Source organism: Phodopus roborovskii, unplaced genomic scaffold (assembly GCF_943737965.1).
Source record: "Phodopus roborovskii unplaced genomic scaffold, PHOROB, whole genome shotgun sequence".
NCBI lineage: Eukaryota > Metazoa > Chordata > Mammalia > Rodentia > Cricetidae > Phodopus > Phodopus roborovskii.
The window spans coordinates 1,367,214-1,393,918 of record NW_026125680.1 but is presented as its reverse complement, the minus strand read 5'-3'; the positions used below and the strand labels follow the sequence as shown (position 1 = coordinate 1,393,918).

At 41.7% G+C, this 26,705-nt stretch overlaps 1 protein-coding gene across 1 annotated transcript in view; it reads right to left on the bottom strand.

Moving 5' to 3' along the window:
* Positions 1-409: 409 nt before the first annotated feature.
* The window catches only part of Kiaa1210 (KIAA1210 ortholog), a 40,435-nt gene continuing 14,139 nt past the window's right edge, over positions 410-26,705 (bottom strand). The window contains exons 5-11 of the mRNA XM_051178457.1: positions 12,862-13,041; positions 11,086-11,191; positions 6,478-8,867; positions 4,317-6,261; positions 3,287-3,474; positions 1,271-1,367; positions 410-691 (exon numbers count right to left, since the gene is read on the bottom strand). Of these exons, the coding sequence (XP_051034414.1) occupies positions 525-691; positions 1,271-1,367; positions 3,287-3,474; positions 4,317-6,261; positions 6,478-8,867; positions 11,086-11,191; positions 12,862-13,041 (5,073 nt within the window). The 3' untranslated portion in view covers positions 410-524. The remainder of the gene's footprint in view (positions 692-1,270; positions 1,368-3,286; positions 3,475-4,316; positions 6,262-6,477; positions 8,868-11,085; positions 11,192-12,861; positions 13,042-26,705) is intronic.

Sequence of the window (26,705 nt, the reverse complement as noted above, 5' to 3'; positions counted from 1 at the left end):
AGAGAATTTATTGTAGCAACAGGACAAGTAACTAAGACACCAAGTTGCACAGAGTTCTTTGCCTTAAGCCTAGAGCCAAAGAGGAAGGACACTCTCGAGGACCCAGACACAGTTTAACTAGTGAACTTGTCATCTTCTTGGGTGAAAGTACATCCACTCCTTGGGCAAAATCACCTCACCTCAATCTTTCCATTAAAATTTTTTGATTGAAAGAAATGGCAATCTTTAAGTTGCTGAAGTAACATATGGTTGTTTTCTTTCTTCTAAAGGCACAATGTCTAAAGTTAATGATTTTGCAATTCTATAGCATAACTTTTTCTGAAGAAGATGCTGGGATATTGGTAGTGACTTACTGAGGGTTATATATTAGTAGCATTTATATCACTCAAATAATTAAGAAATGTAATACCCATTTCTAAAGTTATTTTCCATAATAAAACTACCCCTAGTAAAAAATGTTATATGGAATTACCATAGCTACTGGCAATTATTGCTAAAAATGCTGTGCTTTAACCAGGAGCTATTTATTGCATGCTGTCTGCTATTTGGCTCCATGCTTGGGCCTTCTTCTTGGCCATTGAGAACCACACAGGCTCCTCAGGCGGTAGGATTTTGGGTGGCAGAATTGAAGAACGTCTGGTTTCTCTCTCCTTGCCAGATGGATGAAGTGTGTTCTGATCATCAAATGTACCTGGAATCACAGCAAACAACACACAGTCAGAAATACCAGAGACACTAGAAGGTGTTTAAAGATGAAATGCAATGGGGCATCCTTTCAGGTTAATTCTTAGTACTTTCCAACCACTGCTCTCTTAGAAGTCAGACCTCAAAATATCAGAGCTTGAGCAAACAATACAGTAGGTATGTATGCCTGGGGGCAGCATCAACTTGGAAATGGCTATAGGATCCTAGCCATGGGAAGGAATGTGACAGGATTTTTACCGTGTAGGAGGAAATATTTTGACTTTTATTATTTGACTATCTTCTTCTTTTAAACTCACACCCAAAGGGAAGCATATTATACCTATTACTTTTTCTAAAAATTCAAGATCTGTTCTCACCAGTCAGAATTGTGAAATTAAATGACTGATGACTCAATAGGCCTATCTAATAAAAGCCAGGGAAATAATGCTCTGCCAACTACTGTGACCAAACAGACTATTCTCTGTTTCCCAACTCCACTCCCTCCCTCGTCCTATTCTCTTGCTGAATATGTCAATGGCTTCGACTAAACCAGTGGTCCTCTATTCTAACTATACACTGGGATCACCTGATTTTGTAGACTTATACAGCCTTGACATCTCCTGTTTGGCAATAGTGGAAGACAAAGTCATTCTTGACAGGACATCAGTTATGGGTTCCGATTCCTGTAATACCAACATGAAAACAAAACTACTTAGAAGACTGCATGGTACAAGCCCTGTCCTGGGTACTGAGTTCAACAACAATCAGAAGAAAAGAGATAGAGAATATAGATATTGATGCAAAAGTATACATCTAGATAGAAATATATAATTATAGAAATTGATTATACAGATCAATAACAAAAGATAGCACAAAGTTCCTCGGGCTTGGAATACATACATACACACATACATACATATTTAATGATTAATTTGGAAAATGTATTATTTAATGATGTATTTTTTTTTATTTTGTGTGTTCAAATGTTTTGCTGCATATATGTGTGTGCACCACAAACATTACCCCTGAGGCCAGAAGAGAGTATTGCATCCCTGGAACTGGAGTTACAGATAGTATTGAGCCACTATGGGGGTCCTGGGAACTGAACCCATGTCCTCTGCAAGAACATTAAATGCTCATAACCACTGAGTAATCTCTCCAGTCCCAGAACTTAGATTATTGACAAAACCCAAACTGGCTCAGTTTCTTTCAGACCAAGAAGAAAAGCTATCTAGCTATGCAAATAGTGTAAACAGACTGATGTGAGGATACATTCCCTTAGTAAATTTACCAAGCATTTGAAAGTATGAGATCTCAGATTTAGCTTTTGATATGTAAATGTGATATGCTTTTTGGGATTCATTTTCTGCAGATTTTCTAAAAAGACAAGGAATCATTCCATCATCCTGGTCCTTGTGTCTAGTCCATCCTGGAACATTTTAAAATCTACAGGAAGGTGTGAAATACAACCAAATCAGTATTTAGAAATGCAAACATCAACACCTAAACATACATATTTAAGTACTGATATGTAAAGAAAAATGAAATACATAAAAATAAAGAGTAATTAATAATGTGCATAATGAAACATTAGATGAAAACGAGCCACCCTTTTCCTAAGGTTTTACTTGCCAATTTTAATTATACATGCTCAATCACAGTCCAAAAATAGTCAAATTTTTCATAAATAAGCAGCTGATAAACTTTACACTGAATGCCATTTCTAGCAACACAGAATCTTTGTCCCTTCCTATCCCTGCCTGGCTGACTGTGAATTTTCCCTTAGTCCAGCATCCCACACTATATACTCAGGTTTCCTGCCTTTTACTTAGCTGTAGTGAATGTCCGATGCCCTCGGATGGTATCATCACAGTGTCTGTGTCCATGTCACCCTTATTTTAACACAGCAATAGCCCCAAAGTGGAAGAATAGTGATGCTGACCATCCAGGTTCAAGAAAGAGAAGCTCTAAAGTGCCTCCATTACATGAATAAGTAAAAATCCTGGACATACTAAAAAAAGTTAGAAACATCATAGGTTGAGGTTGCTGAAACCTATAGTAAAAACAAATCTAATTTTGAAATTGAGAGGTATGCTAGCTTTGAGCTCATGTTTTTAAAGTTAACAGTCACAAGATATAAGTAATGAGTTAAAATGAAAAGGGCATTCTCTTTACTATGTACAGAAGGAACTACCATTTTTATAGTTTGTGGTTAAAGAGGACTACCATGTTCATAGTTTGATTCCCATTTATTAAAATCATATGTCTGTGCTTAAAGACATAACATATAGTCGCTCAGTTTTTACTCTATTGGTTATCTCTGTTTTCTTATTGTTGTTTGTAGTTACACGGCTGTTGTATCTACTTCTTTTTATGCAACCTTTTCATGGAATCCTTCTTTAGAATATTTAGGGTAAGGTTTGATTTATAGACTCTCTTCATATCTACTACTTTTTGTAAAAGCTGTAAGAACAGCACATTTGTGTTAGTACAAAATAAAGACCCTTGAAGAAGAATGGTCTTTGATTAATGCTCCCAATAAGAGATTCACTGCATGTCTGACATAATTCCCAGTGCAAGCTTAGGCAGTGGTCCTGCTAACCTTTGGTGGACTTTCCAAGTCTGGATCATATGTTGACTCATATGTTGGTTCATTTGTCTCAGTCCTGATTTCAGTACTGGTACTTTGTTTTTTAGGAAACTGGGATGCAAAGTTCTTTTGTCTCTGTTTCGCCATATTGATCCAAGCTGGTTCTGTGGTGCAATCTGTGTTCCAACTGGAGGTCTTGCCTGAAAGAGAAATGAAACAATTAGAACGGAAGCCAGGCAGAAAGGGTCCTCAGTGTAGCTGAGGTTGCCCACAATAGTGTTCCAAATGGGATCCTTTCTTGTTGCCAAACAAAATTAGATAACATTTAGAGAAGGGCCATTCTCTTTTATCCCCTTCCTATGAACTGGGAAGGCAGGATTAAATAGTTAAATAGCTGCTCATTAAAATGAGCATACAGAGGCTCAGACCATTGATATAATTCCTCTAACTCTAAGAAAAAGCTTACAGAGTCTGTTCCTTCTTTGTCCCTTGTGCAAGTGTCATGGCAAAATAGGTGTGATCAGAGGCAAAAACAAGACTAGGCAGGGATGATACAGAAGGCACAGCATCTTTAGAAAAGAGTAGCACTCAACAGGTCACCTTGATCCAGATTAAATTAAGATGATTTCAGGGCTGGAGTGAAAATATATTGCTCTTAATGAACTGTGCTTTAGAGATCTGTTTGGCGGATTAAAGTTACATGGTGTATGTAAAGGTGTTATATTTTTTAGACATAGGATTTTGCCCAAAGAATGCTATACATCAAGTAGATGGGGAGAGGAAGAGGTGGAGATCATGTGTCTATTATTGTAAAGTGGATAGATGTCCTGACTGTTGCTTCCCTGGAAAAAGGGAGCCTGCAAAGTATTTCTTTCTGAGTCTAGTCATCCAGGGTGGGGCACTATCCCACCTCTAAACCCACAACTGGTTCTATCAAAGCAAAAGTACAGTTGGAAGCCTGGAGGCTAGAGAGCTTACAGCCCATCCATCCAAGGCTTTGCCTTACAGGCCTTCCCTCCACCTGGAGAGACAAAACTCTCACCTGGAGGCTTGTAAACTGCTGCTTTCTTGAAAGTGCCTTCATATCTGGACTTGTTACCTTGCTTTTCTGTAAAGGTAAGTGTTTGGCTGAACTTCTCTAGGCCTCCACTGGTGGCCTGGGAAGCGTCTTTGTTCACCCATTCTTTGCTTGCTGGGACAACTGGCATGGGAGGATCTGGATTCTCCATCCCACTCTTCTGTGAGATTCTTCGAAGTCTCACGCCGAAAACATTTTCGACATCATTCTTGCTGGTGGATATAGGACTCTCATCTCCATCACCACTCTGAGGAACTTCCTCCATAGAGTAATCCCCTGTAGAAATGAATGCTTTCTGTGCAGGAACAGTAGTGAACTTGCTAGGTTTGGTAATAGAAGTTGAGGTGCTTTTATTGAAGTCCCCATAGCATTGTGTGTATTTCATGGATTTCTTTGGAGAATCTGGGTTTTGGTGCCTGGGCCAGCTGCCAATATTCTTCTGAGAAATGGTTCCTTCAGCAGCCGCATTGGCAGAACTTAAATAAGCTTGTTGCTGATAGTCGGTGATCAAGAAACTCTGAGTAGGCTGACTGGGTGGCCCGTGCTCCTCAGAATTGCTCCACTCCACATTTGCAGACACTGTCGATAAAATCGGTAGCTGCAACTCAGCTATATCAAAGGCTTGAGAAGGCTGTGTGGAAGGCAGATGTCCTTCAGACCTCTTCCACTCTTCGGGAAAACTGGCTGAGGTTGACACTTTTTGACTGTAATCAAGCTTTCCCAGGGGCTGAGAGACATTTGCTGGCACAATGCCCCACTTCACAGGGGCACCTTCACAATATGACAGACCTCCCTTTGGCTCTTCGGGCTGTCCGAGTGACTGCAAAGGTTGCTTCATGGGCAGATTCTTCAAAGTGCTGTCTTCCTTGGGCTCATCATCCCAGTTATATAAGAAAGTTTGCTCCTCAAGTTTTGGCTTCAACAAGGATCTGGAAGGACGGCTTCGAGACCGAAGCATGGGCTTTGCATAAATGTCAGTTTCACTAGCAGTATTATCTGAAAAGATTTTCTCAGCCATGAACTTCACAATTGACTGGGAGGAAGCCCTGCTATCCCGGGCTTTCTTAGTGATGTCTTGAGCAAAAGCACTCTCATAATGGGAGGACATTTCCTGAACTTTAGATCTCATTAAGAATGGGGTGGGAGCTTTGGGAGGCAGTGGCTTCCAAGGAATACCTCCCTCCATAGAGGTACTCTCAAAACCTGAGGGTGTTCTCTGAACTTGTGGTTTGACAATTGTTTGGGAAGAATTTCTGGAAAGCCATGCCTCCGTAGAAATGTCCCCCCCTTGGGCAATACCTTCTAGACCTAAGGTGTGTTGTTCAAATTCAGGGCCCAACCATGACTGAGGAGCATATTTGGAAGGCATTGGCTCAATAGGAATGCCCCATTCTCCAGGAGCTCTCATTGAATCTGAGGAAACATCTTCCTTGAATCCTGTGCTTATTGGGGTCTGGGAACGATGTCTTCCAGGCCTCATCATTACAGAAACTCCTTCCTCTGCTCCATAACTCTCTGAATCTACTCTTTCCTGGAAAGGGAATCTAGATGGCATTAGCTCCGCAGTGCTGCTCTGTGGCACAGAAGTATTTATTAACTCAGTGGAAACTGGTTGTTGGACAATTGATCCCATCAAGGGCTGAGAAAGCATTCTTGGAGTTGGTGATTCAATAGGAATGTCCCATGCTGGTGTGGCATCATTGTCTGAGGGAACAGAGACTTGTTCAAATGGAGAAGCTGCCCATGGCTGCAAAGGGTGTCTAGGAGACATTGGCTCTATGCTGGCAATCTGTTGTACAGATGTGTTCATGGATCCTGCGGAGACTGGTTGTTGGACTACTGAGGGCTGAGAAGGCATTCTGGGATCTGGTGGATAAACAGGAATGGCCCATGCAGCAGGAACATTGCCAGGGGGTACAGACATTTGCTCAAAGGTAGCAGATAGCCATGGCTGGGGAGAGCATCTGGGAGAACCTGGCTGCATAGAGATACAATCTTGAGCCTCAGGGCTGTCTGTACCTGTAAGCACTTTCTTAAATTTAGGACTAGCCTGTGTTTGGAAGATATGTTGAGAAGATATGGGCTCCATAGGGCTGCCCCATTGAGTGGAAGTGCTCGCTGGCTCTCTGGTCATCTGTGGCTGGAATTTGGTCTTTACTGAAGGTTGGGGAGACATTCGCTCTGCCAAACTGGTACCTTGTACAGGGGTGCTTTCTGAGAACAGCTGACTTTGAGGATTTAGTAATGACTGAGCCGAATATTGGGTGTGCAGTGGGCTCATGGAAATGATCTTAGCAGCAACAGCCTCTGATTCTAAAGGCTCATTTTGATAAGGATGCTGCATCGGCTGGGAAAGGGTAGGAGGCACATGCTCCATAGAAGGGCTCCCTTCAAAAGATGTGCTCTCTGGAGTTGAAAATGATTGCCTTCCAGGAGGTTTTATCCATGGCTGAAAAGAGTGTGCCATAAGCCTTGGATCCATAGAAACACTTCTTTCAAAAGCAGAAGCTTGATGCTCAATGAAGGGTTTCAACAGGGTCTGCGAATGATGCTGAGAAGGCAGGGACTCCATAGAAACAGGAGGCAGGGGCTCCAGAAAATGACCTCCCTCAAATGCAGCACTTTCTGCCCCCAATGGTATTTCCTTCATCCTGCTTGGTCTCATTGAGGACTGGGAATGGTATCTAGGAGGCTGTCCAGCAATACACTCTTCAAAAGCAGCAATCTCTGGGCCTGCGCAAGCATGTTGGTCAAGTACTGGTCTGATTGGAGGTTGAGAATGGTGTCTGAGAAGCAAGGCCTCCATAGATGCCACCTCTCCCATGGTCGAAATATCTGGACTTGGGGAGACATTTTGCTCCATATTGTACCCCACTGGGTGCTTAGAAGCCTTTCTTGGAGATGGTGGCTGCATAAAAATGTCCCAGTCAGCAGCAATGCCCTCTGGATCTACAAACACTTTATGTTCAGACTGAGGGCTCCCCCATGACTTGATAGTGTGGCTGGGTTGCAGTGGCTGCGCAGATCTGCTCTGTCCTACAATGTTCATCGAAATGGGGTGGTGTTGCTGCTGAGTAACAGGGTTCACAATGGGTGGAGAAGTGTATATGGGGCACACTGGCTTAGCAGAAACACTCAATTCTTTTGGAACACTCTTCAAAACTGGGGGCATGTCTTGCTGGTCTCTGGACATACCCTGGGCCTGCTTGTAAGGTTCAGGAGGCTGCTCTTCCTCTGAGCTGCTCAGATCCTCAGAACTGTGGAACTTACCCAAGGAACTGCTTGATTCTGTGGAGACCTCCTTTTCCTCCGACTCCTGCAAGGCCTGGGAATGGCTGCTAAGATCCAACTGCTCTCCAGAGATAGAGTCTATGATAAAACTTCTTGATTCTGAGCATTCTTCATACTCTTCTAAGGACTGGGAGGACTGGGCAGATGTCATCTCCTCGCAGCTTCTCCGGTCTTCTGAAGAGCTGTCAGAGTCTAAGAGGACTTTCCTAGCTTTGGTTTTTCCTAATGACTTGGAGGAATAGCCAACAGGCTGCTGCCGCCCCATCTTGTTCACTTTTGCATCTACATTTTCTGATTTGAGGAAGACATCATCATCATCATCCTGAGGGTTCCATGCAAGCTGGAAGGAATGTGAAGGACCCAGCTGCATTTCAGAACTACTCTCATACTCTGAAGTACTTTTTGAATCAGAGGAGATAGCCCCTGTATTTGGCCATCTTCTGAGAGGAAGAGGTGACATATGCATAGAAATCTCGTCGGGGGTAGTAGCACTTGAAACACTTGCTGAAAAGACCCGAAGACCACCTCTAGGATTTCTCTCTTTGTGGTATGATGTGCTCTCCAAGGATAACTCCATTCTAGGTTGAAACTTTTGCAAACCAGGTTTGAATGTTTCTTTCTCTTCTCCATGGACTTGAGAAGGGCGCTTTTGTACTTGGGCCCCCACTGTCCTGGAGACAGCGGCCTCTTCTTGGCTTGTAGAAGATCTTCTTGTCCATGACAACAAAGCAGCTCTATCCTTTTTCCTCTTGCCTTCAAAAGACCCTTCTTCATGGCTGGGTGGTAGACCACTAACCCTGGACTCTGCCACATATGTAGGTTGTGACGCTAGTGCTCTTTGGGCTTCAACACCTCTGTCAGCCATTTTCCCCTTCACATCCCTTTTATCTGAAGGCATCTCCCAAGGAGTATTTCTTTCCGCAGTTGCAATCTGCTCTGTGCCTTGCTTCTCCAGGTAAAGCTTCAAGAATGAGTGCTCCCTACCAGCCAAGTCTTCACTAGGTAAGGTCTCAGCTTTCCTGCCCCAGTCATACTCTTGAGTGGATTTTAGAAGGTTTTTTTCTATGATCCCCCACTCATTTTTGACCCTTCTTCTACGTCTTCTTGGATGGGATCCTGAAGTCGAATGGCCTGTGCTCGAGGCAGCATCGGTACTTAGAGTCTGATCCCTTGTCTTCTTATCGTGAGTTTCAGTTTTGTTGCTCTGCTCCTGGCTTGTGGGCCCTGTACCAAATGTAAAAAGGAAAGGAGAGATGTGTGTGCTTTCGACTTCCTAAAAGACTACTACTCTTCCCTGTCTATGTTTGCTACCAAATTCCCTGATATAAAGATGCAACTATGCAGAAGACATGTCCTTGTTCATTATTAGCTTTAAGCTAAGGGAAATGTTTCTATCAAAGGAAAATTTCAGTCCTATGAGCAGATAGTCTTGGACTGGCCCATTAGCACTTCATCAATAGTCTGGTTGACCATTAGGTGTGAGTTTCAAGCAAACTGCGATTTTGTAACAATGATTGCATTTGTGAAACCTGACTGGAGCAGGAGCAAGGGAAATTCTCTGTAAATGAGTTTTATGTTATTATTTTGTGTATGTATGTATGTATGTATGTATGTATGTATGTATTTTGTGTATGTATTTTGCCTGCATGGTATGCCTGTACCCCACATGTATGCCTTGTGTCTGGAGAGGTCAGAAGAGGGCCTGGAACCTGAGTCACAGATGTTCGTAAGCCTCCAAGTAGAGAAATTGAGCCCAGGTCCTCTGAAAGGGCAGCAATTGCTCTTAACCTCTGATCTGTCTCTCCAACCCAGAAGGAGAAAAATTGTGCTTTCTGATTAGTATTCTTACTTTCTATATAGTACTTTCCAAACTTCTCAAAATTCTGTATTATATGGATTCATTTTTTTTTTTTTTGAGAAAAAAAAATGACAAAGGAATTATTTGAGAAGTTAGGATTGTGGCCCCCTTTTTTTCCATTTTCTATCTCCTTGCCTTAAAACACTCCTGTGTAACACACACATAAAGCAGTTCTCTGAATACATGCAAAGCAGAACTCCCAAAATCCCAGCAATTGCATCTGAGCAACCGCTCCTTTTTCTATGAAGCTCAGTTTGATCTAGGTGGCAAAAGTCACTGTGGCTGTTCCTTCTGCACAGACATCGAGTCTGTAGCCCACCTAGTGGTTGCAAATGCAGCATACAGCACAGAGAAGAGTTCGGTGTGCTCTAAGCCGAGCCCTTCCTGTAGAACAGCAACCAAGGTATCCCAAGGATATTGATTCAGCTCTATCTCCATGTATGAAAAATGAGATCACACTCTTAATCTATGTCCCTTCATTCATCCCTCTCATCCTTCTTTGAAAGACTTTCTTAGTGTTTTGTTTTCCTGGGGAAAACATGTTTAAAGAAGTCCTATCTTTGAAACCACAGGTGAAATCATTTGTAGAAAACCCTAACCACCATTCAACTTCAGTGAGGAACCAAAATTTCATTATTTTAAACATTGAACAAAATTAGCTTCCCATCTAACTAAAGCTAAAATCCATCCATGCACACACACACACATGCACACACACAAATTTTTCCACTCTGGTGGTATCTGTTTGGAAATTGGTGAGGTGACGGCTAAACCAGAAAAGAAAGATGGATCCTATGAGAATAATTTGGGGGAGCCAGTTCAGTTGTTCCTATCTTCGTGTGTTTTGGGAGAAGAATGATGAATAGGTCATCACTGGCTGCACCCTGCGAAACTCAGCAAGCATATTCATTTGAAAGAACTCAGCACATTTACAAACAACACATCTCTCTAGTTGGGAATTCATTTGGATAGGATGGAAAAGCATGTCAAATCTTTTCCACAAAGCCTGGACAGACATTGCTATTTTCAGTTTAGGATGAGAATCTCAAGCTGTACTTGTGTGAACCTCTTCTTACTTAAAAGATTTGTATTTTGGGGTGATTTTTAAAACTATGCATAAGGGTGGATACCTCAGAAAAGGGCCTCGGTCCTTTTCACTAGTAAGCTAGGCAGAAAGCACAATGACAAGACACACAAAGTCTCCCACAGTGGAGATCCTGCCTCCCTGCATAGAGGTGAGATGTCTGGGACTTAATGTATATGTGGGCTTTCATTACTTTTAATTATACATATGTGTATGTGCAGGCAGGTGCCCACAAAGATCACAAGTGTCATATTCCCCAGGGGCTGGATTTACATGTTGTAATCTGCCTTATTTGAGTGCTGAGAACCGAACTGGGGTCCTCAGAGAGAGCAATACATGCGTGTAAATGGAGAACCCTCTCTCCAGCTCCCTCATATGCATCTGACATTGAAAACCACAACAGGAACCATGGTAGTGGGGGAATTTTTGTTTAGAATTCCCATCACACTACTGTTCACCAAAGCCCAAGACCCACGGACTGGCAATGAAGGTATGCTAACCTGTGCTGTCTCTTTTCTTCTCTTTTCCGTCTGCTTGTTTTGTCTTAGTTGTAGCCTTTTCTTTAGTGTCCATCGCACCATGCTGCTCTTCCTGCTTTGCTTTGGCCTGAAACAAAGTTTAAAGGAAAACGGCTTCATTCTTGTTGTCACGCTCCTCAGACCTTACACAAGGGAGCTAGGAAGAATGCTGAATGCCAGAAGGGTTGCCCCAAGTCCTCCCATAGTGGAGAGCCTGACTCCCTGGACTGTAGTGAAATGTCCAGGGGCCTAATACATGCATAAGTTTTGGACCCTCACTTTCCCTACTTCTGGAGCTGTGCTCACAACTCATATTTCATCTGTGTTTTAAAGCAAAATTGAGATGTCTTTTATAATTTTTTTATTTTTGAGATTATAATATAAATACTACATTCCTCTGTTTCTTCTCCTCCCTCCAGACCCTTCCATACACTCCTCCTTGTTTTCTTTCACATCCATGGCCTCTGTTTTCATTATTATTATGTGCCCATATACATGCATATATATTCCTAAATACTACCTGTTCAGTCTACATAACGTTATTTATATGTATGTTTTCAGGGATGATCATTTGGTATCGATAAATCAATGCTTTTCCCTGGGAAAGACTATTTCTCCTGATCTTAGCTTTCCTTAGTTGCCCTTAGTTCTTTGTGTAGGCCTGAGGCTTCATGGGCTTTCTCCCAGTCACTTTGGCATGTCTATGGATGTGTCAAGTCCAAGTGGATCAAAGACCTCATCCTAAATCCAGATACTCTGAATCTGATAGAAGAGGAAGTAGGGAGTAGCCTTGAGTGCATGTAATTTTTAAGAGAATATTTTTAAATAGTTTTGTTTCTTTAATTATTTGTATGTGGTGTGTCTTTGTATGAGTCTGTGCACATGTGTCTTCAGGTATCTAAAAGTCCAGAAGAAGACATTGGATTACTGGAGCTGAGGTTACAGGTAATTGTGAGCCACATGACGTGGGTGCTGAGAAGCAAACCTGGGTCTTCATAAGAGCCATGTGAGTTATCAACCATTGAGCAATCTCTCCAGGGCCCCATTGCCATGATTCTGACTTACTAGCATTGCCTAAACATAGTTCTGCTTGCTAGTAATTCATGCAGAACTCCGTGGCAATGTGTGAAGGTCTTTGCAAGAAAGCCTGGTCTCCATCAAAAGAAGGGGGCACCATTGGCAGTTTATGACTCATGGGTCTCGTATGCTCAGTCAATAAATGGATCTTCATCCAGACTAGGCTTGAATAGCCTCTGCAGAGAAGAATGAGGGGATTTCCAGGCACCACACCAGCAAGTGGGTTACACAGGGTTAATTCTGTTTCTGCTTCCCCAATTCCTTTTTTATAGAAGTTTCAAATAGACAGAACACTTCAAGCAACCAACACAAGCTTGCTCACCACTTCAAGCATCTAGTCCAGGACAGTGTCAAATATACATTACTATCCCTATCAGGTAGCATATGGCCATATGTGGCCAAGGATATCTATGAATGTGGCCCAGCACAAAACCACAAACTTGAAGTATGAGATATTTGGGGCATCTTCATTATTATTATTATTATTATTATTATTATTATTATTATTATTATTATTATTCAGTTGCATGGTTCTGAAGTGTGAACTTTGTAGATAACAATGCCATGACACAATGTCCAAAAGTTGGACCCATCTATACACATAGTTTCCTAACAGCAGAAGGCACGGGCTAGTGTTCATCTTTTCTCACAGTTTAATGCAGGATCTCTGGAAAGACTTACAAACGAGGAAATTGGCTTCTTTCTCTTCTGCTTCCGGGGGTTTAAAGCCATCTTGTGCTTAGCAGCTGAAGAATCCAAGCAGCCTTGTGAGGTGGCTGGGGTGCTGAACCCTAAGGGCTGCTGCATACTGCTTTGAGAAGATTGTGATAGATCAAAATCTGAGGACAGTTCTGAGGTGCTCTGGAAAGGAGGAAAACTATGTGAGTCAATCCTTGTAGATGTTTCCACTGCCCTTGAAGCCGGAAATGCTTCTTCCTTGCTGAGGAATGCCTAAGGAAACCTTCCATGGATGACTGCCCTCTTTCTTTCCCCTTTCGGTTTAAATGCCACTTTGTTTCCTTTGTAAAAGAAAGCGAGAAATGGGAAGAAATTGGGTTTGCTCTTTCGCCCAGGAAGCAACCGGGGCACCCTGGTGCCCTCACAATTAGAACACAAGCACATAGTGGAGTCTATAAAGTGGAATGTTTGTATTTTCTCATGTCTCATCTTCCCTTCTTAGTGACAGGAAGACATGTGGCTAAGGATAGAGGTGCATCCTTTTATGAATGAAATGCCCTGCGGCTCAGGGGCTGCTGTATTGGTGAGTTAGGTGAAGGGAGAAAATCCAGTTGGAAGAAGGCCTGTTTACAAGCTGTGTTTTCATAGAGAGAACACTAACTGTTCATAGGTCCAAAGCTGATGGGAAAATTCTGTGAACCGACTTTCCCCACCTCCAATGAAGCATAGACAGAGACTGTAGCCTTGTCTTCATTATTGTTGGCTCCACCTCTCCCATCAATTTGGTTCTGAGGCACCTGGTTCCATTCCTTGGTAGGAACTTTGAAATAGTCCCCTGGGGGGGGGACTATGGACATAACATTTTCTACACCTCCAAGAGACATACCCGAGCTCACCTACTCCTAAGTACCTGCTAAGTACACACTGAATGTGTTGTCTTGCTCCTGCACATCAGTAGCACATGGTGTCATGTTTCTTTTGTGTTTATCCACTAAGTCCTTTTCAAAGTAGTGTTACATGGTGCCAGGGACCACTTGGTGAGAGGCAGAGTTCTTATGTCCCCACATTTCTGTATGTTCTGGCACTCACTCTGTGGACCAAGCTGGCCTCGAACTCATGGAGATCAGATTGCCTCTGTCTCCTGGGTACTGGGATTAAAGGAGTGTGCCACCACTGCCCTGATTTTCTTAACTTCTTTTTTCAACTATCATCCATTAATTTATTATCACTTATGATCTGTCCTCGATCCAGACAAACCGCTGATTTGCTGTTCTTCAAACAGTCCAAGCATGCTCTCCAGAGGCCTTTGTACTGATGTGCGTGTCATCTACCATATCCATGTAGATGGCCCTCACTTATATAAGGTCTCTGCTCCAAATTTGTCTTCTCACGGAAGCCTTCCAAGGCCAACCTACTTAAATATTTTATCACTGATGCACGCGCACATGTGTGTGTGTGAGTGTGTGTGTGTATGCGCACATGCATATTGTGCACATTTGTACAGGTGGCCTTGCCCACTTGTGCACCCATAAAGACCAGATGTCAACACATCAAATGTCTTCCTCTATCACTTTCCACTGTTGTGGAATACTAGTTTAATATGTGTTACATTTGTTTATGCTGTGGAACAGTTATTTAATGATACAAAGACGTGTTGCATCCTTTTATATTGCAGTTGTTTAACTCTGTGATGCTGTATTACTTTGCCTGTCTAAAACATTTAATCAGTCTAATAAAACTGTGTGGCCAATAGCTAGGCAGGAGAGGAATAGGCATGCTGCCAGGCAGAGAGAATAAAATAAATAGGAGGATAAATCTAGGCTCAAGAGAAGAGCTAGGAATGAGGAAGAAAGGAGAGGAAGATGTCAGGGTCTACCCGTCCAGCCACATAACCAGCCATGGAGTAAGAAGGAAAGGTAAAAAGCACAAAGGCAAGACATAGAAGAAAAGAAACATAATAATTTAAGTTAGAAAAGCTGACTAGAAACAAGTCAAAGCCAGGAATTCATAAGTAAGAATAAGTCTCCGTGTATTTATTTAGAAACTGGTTGGCGGGCCCTCAGTGAGATTTGTTTTGTTTTGGTTTGGGTTTTTTTGTTTTTGTTGTTTTGTTTGTTTGTTTGTTTGTTTGAAAAAGCCACCTTATTTCTTGAAACAATATCTCTCAACAAACTTAGAACTTGACATTTTGTCTAGACTGACTGGTGGGTCCCTGGGATCCATCTGGCTTTGCCCCCTTCCCCCCTGGCACTGTGGTTACAGATGTATGTGCTATAACACCTGTTTTTTCCATAGGTTCTGAGTGCAGGCTCTCATGCTTACACAGCAAGCACTTTACCCACTGGGCTATCTCTCCAGCTCCAGCTCTGACATTTTACAACCCCCTTTCCTGTACCATTTTCCCCCTCACACTTTTATCACTGTCTTATGCATGTTTTCTTTCCTAATCTTTCCTTATCCATATTCCCCATTACATTTGAACCCTATAAAGAAGGGTTTTTGATAATTCTATTTGTCTGTCTATCATCTATATAGCTATCTATCTATCCAGTACATCTGTGTGCATGAGCATGAACATAAAGGTCAAAGGACAAGTTCAGATGTTGCTCCTCAGGTGCTAGCTGCCTTTTCCTTTTGAGAAAGGGTCTCTCACTGGCATGAAAGCCATAAAGTAGGATAGTAGAGGTACATGGCATGCCTCAGGGATCCAACTGTTTCCACCTCTCCAGGGCTAAGATTAGAAATGAATGCCACCACACTTTTCAAAAAAAAAAAATGAATTCTGATGTCAAACTCAAGTCCTTGTGATTACAAGACCAGACGCACTAACTGAACAACATACCCACCCCTCACTTTGATATTTTATACCATGTGTCTGAGTGTATAGTTGTTGTTTAGCAATGATTTTCACTGAAGAATCAATTGTGTTAAAAGCTTCCACCATATGTGCCAGACTGAATATTGGCCAAGCAAGCTCCTCTGTTTCCTGTGTCATTTTAGTCATTCTGTCTAAGACATCACTATTTCCAGTTTAAAATATGTGTGTGTGTGTGTGTGTGTGTGTGTGTCAGTGTGTGTGTGTGTGTGTGTGTGTGTGTAAGGAAACTGTAAAAGGATACCATGGAACTTTCTTTGTATAAAAGACAACTTGGGATGCCAAAATGGTAAACAATACAGACCAATTTTCATTCAATTAACCTCCCAAACCTTGCAGAATGAACACGACATAATAGCATCTTATGCTTTGTTTTGTTTTTCTCTACTAACACTAATTCTGTAGTATAATAAAAAGATTAGGCTAAGAAAAAAACCTGTCAATTCCCATACTGGATGTGTAGAGGAGGGTGTTAACTCATTCCAAATCATAGTCAAAGCCAACAAGCTATCAAATTTAACTCAACCATTAGTCTTCTTGTACTAGTTCAACTCTCATTGAACTAAGCACTGATCTACATCTATCCTCCAATCTAAACTAAAACACCACCAAGAAAAAACCACCTGACTATGGAACACTCAGACATACCATTCAAACTAGCTCCCAGAGGCTCTTTAAGGTTCACAGTATGTCGTGTGGAAATGGAGTATGCATTTTCCATTTGGATTTATGTATTTCTTTTAACCCACCAGTGGGATAAAAAAAACTGTACATACTCTTGACTCTGGGCAGTATTTCTTAGCATAGGATTTAGGGATCCCCACACATTAAAATCATCAAGAAGTGAGTGCTGAAAGGTGCATTTGGGGGGACATATCAAGACCTGACAGTAACTGGTAGAGTAAGTCAGAGGTAGAGCATGTGTTCAGCATATGAAAGGCCCTGAGTTCAATCTCCAGTATCCACAGCAAAATAAAACTGACCTGGAGGATAAGAATATCAGGCCAAGGGCCTTAGAATGGCTTGACAGACTCTGAATTTTATTTTATGTATTTTAAGGGCCAGAGTAGAGAATAAGAACTGACAACTGATCTGGCCTATCTTCAAATGAAAGAACATGGAGTTCAGGGGAAATTCTGGGAGCTGCTCTGAACACAGGACACCTGCCTATCCACGTGGGACCACCCGTAATTAACACCTGCCGGGTCTCTGACCCCCACCGCTGGTCCTCTACTGGAGTCCCAGGCCCCTCCCAGAGATCCGCCTGTCTCTGCGGGACCACTCTGAGTTACTGCCAACAGGATCCTTGACCCCCATAGCAGGGCCTCTGCTAAAGAGGCCTCAGCTGGAGAGTACCAGGCCCAGGCTAGATCTGCCTATAGGCACAAGGAACATTCTGAGTCCCAGCCTTCGGGATCTTTGAACCCCATTTCCAGTCTTCTGCTGGAGCCTGTTCGCTGACCCACATCGCTGGGCCCCTGCCTGTGGAGAGACCTCCTAGAGGGCTTGGACCACCCAGACCTACAGACATCGAACATCTGACCCACACACACCCACTGAGGAAGTACCATAGAGAGAGGGAGAGACCCACCAACACCTAATGGAAGAAGCTATGGGAAGACAGAAATACAAGAAAACAGCTAACAACAGAAAGACAACCGTGACACCAACAGAATCTAGGAAATCTACACCAACTAGAAGGGAACACAACAACAAAGCAGATGAAGCAGAAGGGAATGACTTAAAAATTATTGTCATAAAAATGATAGAGGCCCTCAAAGAAGATGTGAGAAAATCCCTTAAAGAAATGGAAGAAAAAACAAACAAAAAAGTGGAAGAAATTAACAAATTTCTTAAGGAAAGTAAAGAAAGTACAGAAAACCAAGAAAAAACAATTAAGCAAGTGAAGGAAATGGTTCAAGACTTGAAAACTGGAATAGAGAAAATAAAGGCAACACAAACCGAAGGAATGCTGGAAATAGAAAAACTTGGCAAAAGATCAGGAACTACAGACACAATCATAACCAACAGAATTCAGGAGATGGAAGAGAGAATCTCAGGCACAGAAGATAAACTAGAGGAAATAGATTCATCGACCAAAGAAAATCGTAAATCCAACAAATTATTAACACAAAACATCCAGGAAATGTGGGACACCATGAAAAGGCCAAACCTAAGAATAATAGGCATTGAGGAAGGTGAGGAAGCCCAGCTCAAAGGTGCCAAAAACATATTCAACAAAATCATCGAGGAAAACTTTCCCAATCTGAAGAAGGACATGCACATGAAAGTACAAGAAGCATACCGAACCCCAAATAGGCTGGACCAAAGAAAAAAGACCCCTCGACATATAATAATCAAAACACCTAGCATACAGAATAAAAAAAGAATATTAAGAGCAGCGAAGGAAAAAGGAGAGGTAACATATAAAGGCAGACCTATCAAAATTACACCTGACTTCTCCATGGAAACCCTCAAGGCCAGAAGGTCCTGGATAGATGTTCTACAAGTACTAAGAGAACAAGGATGCCAGCCCAGGCTACTATACCCAGCAAAACTCTCAATCACTATAGATGGAGAAAATAAGATATTTAATGACAAAACCACATTTCCCCAACACGTATCTATTAATCCAGCCCTACAGAAAGTATTGGAAGGAAAACTTCAACCCAAGGAAGTTAACTATGTCCACAAAGACATAGGCAACAGATAATCTAACTACACCAAAAACCAAGGGTAAAGCAGAACAAATATATTCACAATACCACTGCCAACAACAAAACTAAAACAAACAAACATCAACAATCAATGGTCCTTACTTACTCTCAACATTAATGGTCTTAACTCACCTATAAAAAGGCACAGGCTAACAGAATGGATACGAAGACCGAATCCATCTTTCTGCTGCATACAAGAAACACATCTAAGCTTCAGAGATAGACATTACCTCAGGGTAAAGGGTTGGGAAAAGATCTTCCAATCAAATGGAACCAAGAAGCAAGTAGGTGTGGCTATCCTAATATTCTAACAAGTTAGACGTCAAACCAAAATTAATCAAAAGATATGAAGAAGGGGTAATGCTTACCAAACAAGTGAAAGACTTATATAATAAGAACTTTATGGCTCTAAAGAAAGAAATTAAAGAAGATACCAGAAAATGGAAAGATCCCCCATGCTCTTAGATAGGTAGGATAAACAAAGTAAAAATGGTAATATTGCCAAAAGCAATTTACAGATCCAATGCAATCACCATTAAAATCCCTCCACAATTTTTCACTGACCTTGAAAGGATAATAATCAACTTTATATGGAAAAACAAAAGACCCAGGATAGCCAAAACAACCCTGTACAATAAAAGAACTTCAGGAGGCATCACCATTCCTGACTTTAAGCTCTACTACGGAGCTATAGTTCTGAAAACAGCCTGGTATTGGCATAAAAATAGACAGGTAGACCAACTGAATCGAATTGAAAATCGTGATATTAACCCAACACCTATGAATACCTGATTTTCGACAAAACAGCTAAAAGAATACAATGGGGCGAGGACAGACTCTTCAACAAATGGTGCTGGCACAATTGGATGATGGTGTGTAGAAGACTGCAGATAGACCCATGTCTATCACCATGCACAAAACTCAAGTCCAAATGGATCAAAGACTTCAACATCAATCCAGCCACACTGAACCTCTCAGAAGAGAAAGTAGGAGGTACCCTTGAGGTAAATTGGTATAGGAGACCACTTCCTGAACATAACTCCAGGGGCACAGACACTGAGAGAAACAATTGATAAATGGGACCTCTTCAAACTTAGAAGCTTCTGTAAGGCAAAGGGTGCAGTGGACAAGATCAAAAGGCAGCCCACAGACTGGGAAAAGATTTTCACCAATCCTACATCTGACAAAGGGCTGATCTCCAAAATATTCAAAGAACTCAAGAAACTAGTCAACAAAACACCAAATAACCCTATTTAAAAATGGGGTACAGAACTGGAGAAAGAATTCTCAATAGAGGAAATAAAAAAGGCTGAAAGACACTTAAGAAAGTGCTCAACATCCTTAGCTATCAGGAAATACAAATCAAAACAACTTTGAGATACCATCTTACTCCTGCCAGAATGGCTAAAATTAGAAACACGAATGACAACTTATGCTGGTGAGGATGTGGAGAAAAGGGAACACTCCTCCACTGCTGGTGGGAGTGCAAACTTGTACAGCCATTTTGGAGATCAGTATGGCGGTTCCTCAGGAAAATGGGAATTAGTTTACCACAGGACCTGGCAATCCCCCTCTTAGGCATATACCCAAATGATCCACATCCATGCAACAAAGACATCTGTTCAACTATGTTCATAGCAGCATTATTTGTAATAGCAAGAACCTGGAAGCAACCTAGATAGATGCCCCTCAATTGAAGAATGGATAAAGAAGATATGGAACATCTACACAATGGAATACTACTCTGCAGAAAAAAATAATGGTATCTTGAAATTCACAGGCAAGTGGATGGCACTTGAAGAAACCATCCTGAATGAGGTAACCCAGTCACAAAAAGAGGAACATAGTATGTACTCACTGATATATGGATTTTAGACCTAGAGCAAAGGATCACCAGCCTATAATTCACACCACCAGAGGGACTAGGATACAAGATGTATGCTAAGAGATTCATATAAAGTCCCTCACAGAAGGGGAAAGGAAAAAGTCCCCCAGAGCACAGGGGAAGTGGGGGGGGGCAGTGAATGGAGACAGAAGTAGGAGAAAAAGAGGTGGGGGAGAGGAAAGCATGTGCGACTAGGAAGATTGTGTCAGGATAGGAATGGAAGACGAGAGAGAGAGAGAGAGAGAGAGAGAGAGAGAGAGAGAGAGAGAGAGAGAGAGAGAGAGCATAAAAGAGGGGGCCATTATTGGTTTGAAGAGAAAACTGAATCTAAAGAAAGGTCTAGAGTCCTACAAGTCTGCTGCCAACTAACAATTTGAGCAACTGTGGAAAGGCTACCATAAATGCCCTTCCTGGAGAGTGAGATCAACAACTAACTTATCCATGGAGCCCTCAACTAATGCCTGTTGGAAACAGAAGCAAACACCCATATATAAACACCGAGTCGAACTAGAATCCAGATGCAGATGGAGAGGACAAGACCATGCTGCAGAAACACATAGAGACAGCTTACCTGAACAAGGAGGAGCTAATGGCCACTAGACTGATAGCTGGGAAGCCAGCATGGGACTGACTCAGGCCCCCCTGAATATGTGTCTCAGCCAGAAGGACTGAGCAATCTAGGGGACCTCAGACAGTGGAGCCAGGATGTATCCCTGGTGCACAAAGGACCTTGCGGACACATCCCCATGGAGGGATAACTGCCTTAATCTAGAGACAGGAGAGAAGCCCTAGTCCCTACTTCAAATGACCTGTCAGATCTACATGACCCCACCTGGATGGCATTCCCCTACATGTGGAATTGAGGTGGGGGTATGGGAGGGGAGGGTGGTCAGGGTGCATGTGAGGGGGCAGAGAAGGTAAAAGGGAGGGAGGGAGAGGGAACTTGGATCGACATGTAAAATAATAAATTAAATTTAAAAATTAAATTAAAAAACTTAATGTGAAACTTCACAACTTCTTTATAGAATATGAATTGTAGCTATATGTAGTAGTTTGAATGTAATTAGCAGCCAAAAATCTCATAGGGAGTGGCACTATTAGGAGGTGTGCTTTTTTTTTTTTTTTTTTTTTTTTTTTGGAGTAGGCATGGCCTTGTTGGAGGAAGTGTGTCACTCTGGGGGAAGGCTTAGAGGTTTCCTGTGCTCAGAATATTGCCCCGTGACTCAGTCAACTTCCTGTTGCCTACAAGATATAGACTCTCAGGCACTCCAACACCACATCTGCCTGCATGTTGCCATGCTCAACACCATGATGTTAATGGACTGAACCTCTGAGACTGTAAGAAAGCCACCCCAATGAAATGTTTTATTCATAAGAAAAAAAGAAAGTGCATGGAATTCGTAAATAATCCAATCTATTATCTTAGAGGGATCTATGGATTTCTTCTGCCTCCTTATGCCTCGTCTCTTCCCTTGACTATATTGTTTAGTATCTCCCTAGAAAAGTTACCAAGGGAGTCGATCATAAAATAATCTGAGTTACCTAGAAAGAGAAAATCTAATGCTCTTCTGGCAGCACTCTGAAAGGAAAGGTGAGTAAAAACAATGGGGCAAAGACCAGTTCACACTGTATGTACCCATGTGCAGTGTTAACGTATGTGGAGATGTTTTCTTCTCTTCTGTATGTAAGAGGGGATTGAATATGGGCATCCTTCCTGGGGAAGAATGCCGGTTAGGGCTTCAGGCAAAGAGGTACTGGTTGGTAGGGAGTGTACCGGACACTCTTACTATTAGCTAGATTAATGAAGGTGCTTTGAAAAATTAAAACACGTTTCAGTTCCATGTTCCCTCCTGTGATGTATCTAGACCCAACAGGAAGCAGCTCAGTCAATAATGCACCCTAAAGTCAGCCTCTTAATTACTGCATCTTTTTCTCTCTGTCTTGTTAGGTTTCCCTCTCTTTGTGGTTGATAAGAGATACTAGTGAAGGGATATAAATAACCAGCCTGTCTCCATCATAGGCTTAAAAGTCATCTTAGCGTAAAGACAAACTAGGTTCATTCTTGCTTATGGTTAAACCTCTGTTTCTCAAGGATTGGATTGTGCCCTGCCTATAAACTTATCTACAAATGGTTCTGTATTGCCTGTACCAGGAAAGGCAATTATGTGTTTGTTTCAAGAAATTGTTTATAACCATCTTGCATCACTAACTTTGTTCCAAAAGGTTATAAGACCACCTGTGACTACCTGTTCTTACGACTACCTTGTTATGTTCACATTGCAATCATGCCTCTGCTTCAGATGGTTGTTAGAACTAACTTGTCATGCTTATGTTCTGTTCCTATTATCCTGCCTATTTTGCCCATCAAATCCTCTGTTTGGAAACCTCCTATCCCTGAACAGTAAAAAAAGCCATTTTTTTTTCTCATGTTCAATGCTGACCTCATGAAGCCCACCTTAGGCGGGAGACAGCCTGGGTACATGGATATAAAACCTTGCTTTAATTAATTACTTGCATAAATTAATCTGGCCATGGTGACTTGAGTTGATGGTCTTTTTTCTTCCCATTTTTGGGATTAACAGATAGAAAGCAGTTGAGTTGGCTTCTCGGGATGGAGAAAAGTCCTGTCTTGTGATAAATAAAAATAAAGTCATGCACTGTGGCACAGTCTGTAAGCCCAGTGATTGAAAGGCTGCAGCAGGAGGATTTGGAGTGCATGGTCAGCCTGGGCTATATGGTGAGAGCCAACCTTTAAAAACTGGAAAACCTATGGACTATTAGGCCCACGTTTCATCAAAGTGAAGGTTGACACTTTATGGAAAATATAGTCTTCAGTTGTCCAGGAGGGTCTGACACTGAGATGCTGTGGAGCCTGGGTCTGTATGGGCCGAAGCAGTAAAGAACACTGCCTTGGTAATGTCTCCAGAGGAAGCACAGATCTTGGTGGGAAAACTGTTCTCAATAAGAGGTGTTTGTGCTAAGAGATACAGGCACTGGGTGTAAGATTTGTTATTGACTGGTAGGTTGTTTATTCTCTGGGTGTGCTAAAAAAAAGTGTATGTCCCCATTCCTGATATTGTCTACTCATTCAAATCCTTGGTACATAAAAGCTAATGAGACCAGCACTTTTCCAACTTCAACATTCTAAGAAGTGGAAGTTCAGATGTAGCCTGCATCCCCCTCCTAATATAATTGCTTCAATTTCTTAACTCAAATAGAAAATAAGAACATACAGTGTGTGGGATGAGTGTACCAGTGGCAGAGCATGTGCTCTGTGAACATGAGGCTGTGGGTTTCATCGTGTGTGTGTGTGTGTGTGTGTGTGTGTGTGTGTGTGTGTGTGCACATGCGCACACACAGGGGCTTTGAAATTAAATAACACTTAATTTGGGGTTCTGGCCATACCATTTCTTGACTCAAGTTTGCTAACCTCTAAGTCTCAAGAATAATAAAGACTTTGATGTGTTGCTGCAAAGAATAAATGAGATGACATATGAAAAGTACTTAGCACAGTGCCTTACATACACACACACACACACACACAAAGAGAGAGAGAGAGAGAATAACTTTATATGCTAGCCCGTATTTAACATGTTGAGGGGGAGACAGTTGTCAGCGTCCCTGTTGTATTAGTTAATGAATAATGTCATTGCTACTGTTAGGGTATTGATTGTTTAAGTTTACAGGACTGCTAAGGGTCATATGGCTCAATGATAAGTGCTGTGGAATATGTGTAGGGATCCCAGGTTCAAGTTTAAGCTTTATCTCTGATCAGCTCTGTTGCCTCATCCAAATTATTTCACCTTCTGACCCTCACTTGTTTCATCTAAAATGAGCAGATGGTATCTTTCCTTTTATATCTTAAAGTCTTTTAAAGAAAGCCGAGGGCTCTATAAACTGCCAATTTCCATGTGGTAATTGAAGGTGTTACTTCACTCTCCTATGATTTGTCACATGAATTCAACAAAGACTGCTCTGAGTTTCTGAGACTTACTTAGAAACACTAAGAGTGAAGTAATTATGAAGAAAGCCACCAAAAGTAACACAAGAATCATGATGGGAAAAGCGATTGTGTATCAATCTAAAAGAACTCCATTAGCCAACATAATGGAATAACTGAAAGCAACCTAAGCTACATACATCATGTTAACACAAAAACATTTACCCTTCAATGGGACTAAGGTTGGAGCTATTTCATCAGCTGTGACTTTAACCTGTTCCACCCTGTTCACAAGTGAGAACATTTATTTAGTCCTATGTACATGACTTCCTTCCCATACAATTATTTTCCTCTTAAACACAATACTGAAAACAGAGCTCTACCACTGTATCATGCTTGGAGATGATACCAAAGTTGTAGGGATGATGGGGTGCTGGGAAGCCTTAGGCAAGGCGATCCTCTGCTTAAAGTGTGAGGTGAATTAGCCCCTGCTAAGCCCAACTATAGACTAGGATATGTTTGGATTCCTCTGCATGACAAACACTGAGATCAGACACAGAGTCACATGTCATATGTGCCATGCAAGGACACCTGTTCAAGCCTTTCTTACCTAATGAAAAGAACTGGAGCCCCTGCGCTAGATTAGAGGCCTGAAATAGCAGGAGGGAGAGTAATCTGGGAGAAAACCACACGCTTTGTAGACTGGAGCTGAAAAATACCAGGAACCTCACTTTTCACCTAAGGACTTGTAGGAAGAAGAAGCTGTGGTGGCAACCACTTCATTAAGTCCCAATTCCATCCCAGGGGACTCTGAAAGCAAGCCTGAGCACCTAAGGCAGTAATTGATGCCATGCATGTCCCCCTTCTGCCAGTAGAGGGAAACAGCTGAAGCTTGCAAATCACTCCAAATTGTAGAGAGTTAGTCATTGTTTACTCTGACCTATCTAGATGTTTTCTACTCTGCTTAGTTTCCTTCTTGTTTTTCAATGAGAAGGTAATGAAAACTGGGTTTGAGGGGAAGCATTTGGGGAGTCACAGCACAGGTACTGGGTTTTTGTTTGAGAGAACCAAACAAGCTCTGGACCTAGATAGTGGTGGGGGGCGGTGTGTAATCCCACCAAACCATACTCTAAAGTAATTTGCATGATTAATTTTATGTTAACCACATTTCACACAATAAAAAATGGTATCTAATCCAATTCTTCTACCAACTCAGACTGTCCATTCCAATCCATATTATTTAATGGGGCTCTGCAGAAAATAGTCATAACCCAATTCCATAAATTAATGATTTCCCACCCACTTACTATCAGTCTGTGCTTTAACTTTGGTCTAACCTTGTTTTTGACATAGGTAGCCAAGGGTTGCTTTTCTTCATGCAATCTTTTTTTTAAGTTGGGGCCTTGCAAATGCTAAGGTACATCCCCAGATGCCTTTACAGGATTGTTTAGCAATGAAATAGTTTTATTACGACAGCCTAGTATGTGGTCGATTTTAGAGAAGGTTCCATGTGTAGCAGAGAAGAAGGTATATTCTTTTGTGTTTGGATGGAATGTTCTATAGATGCCTGTTAAGCCCAGTTGAGACATGACTTCTGTTAGTTCTTTTGTTTCTTTGTTGAGTTTCTGATTGGTGGTCCTGTCTAGTGGTGAGAGTGGCATGTTGAAGTGTCCCATTATAAGTGTGTGAGGTTTTATGTGAGCTTTGAATTTTAGTAGCGTTTCTTTTACGAATGTGGGTGCCTTTGTATTTGAGGCATAGATGTTCAGAAGTGAGACTTTGTGTTGATGGATTTCTCCTGCGATGAATACAAAATGACATTCTTCATCTCTTTTGATTAATTTTGGTTTGACGTCTAACTTGTTAGATATTAGGATAGCCACGCCTGCTTGCTTCTTGGTTCCATTTGATTGGAAGATCTTTTCCCAACCCTTTACCCTGAGGTAATGTCTATCTTTGAAGCTTAGATGTGTTTCTTGTATGCAGCAGAAGGATGGATTCTGTCTTCGTATCCATTCTGTTAGCCTGTGTCTTTTTATAGGTGAGTTAAGACCATTAATGTTGAGGGTAGTAAGGACCATTGATTGCTGATGCTTGTTTGTTTTAGTTTTGTTGTTGGCAGTGGTATTGTGAATATATTTGTCCTGCATTACCCTTGGTTCCTGGTGTAGTTAGATTATTTGTTGCCTACATTTTTGTGGGCATAGTTAACTTCCTTGCGTTGGAATTTTCCTTCCAATACTTTCTGTAGGGCTGGATTTGTAGATACGTATTGGGAAAATCTGGTTTTATCATTAAATATCTTGTTTTTATTTTGTATAAATTATGTTGTTTACTTTTAGTTCCCAATATTAATGGCTCCAAATTCTAAATCCATGTAAGTTCACAACAATAATTAAGGTAAACAGAAATTAATTAGATAATGGAGAT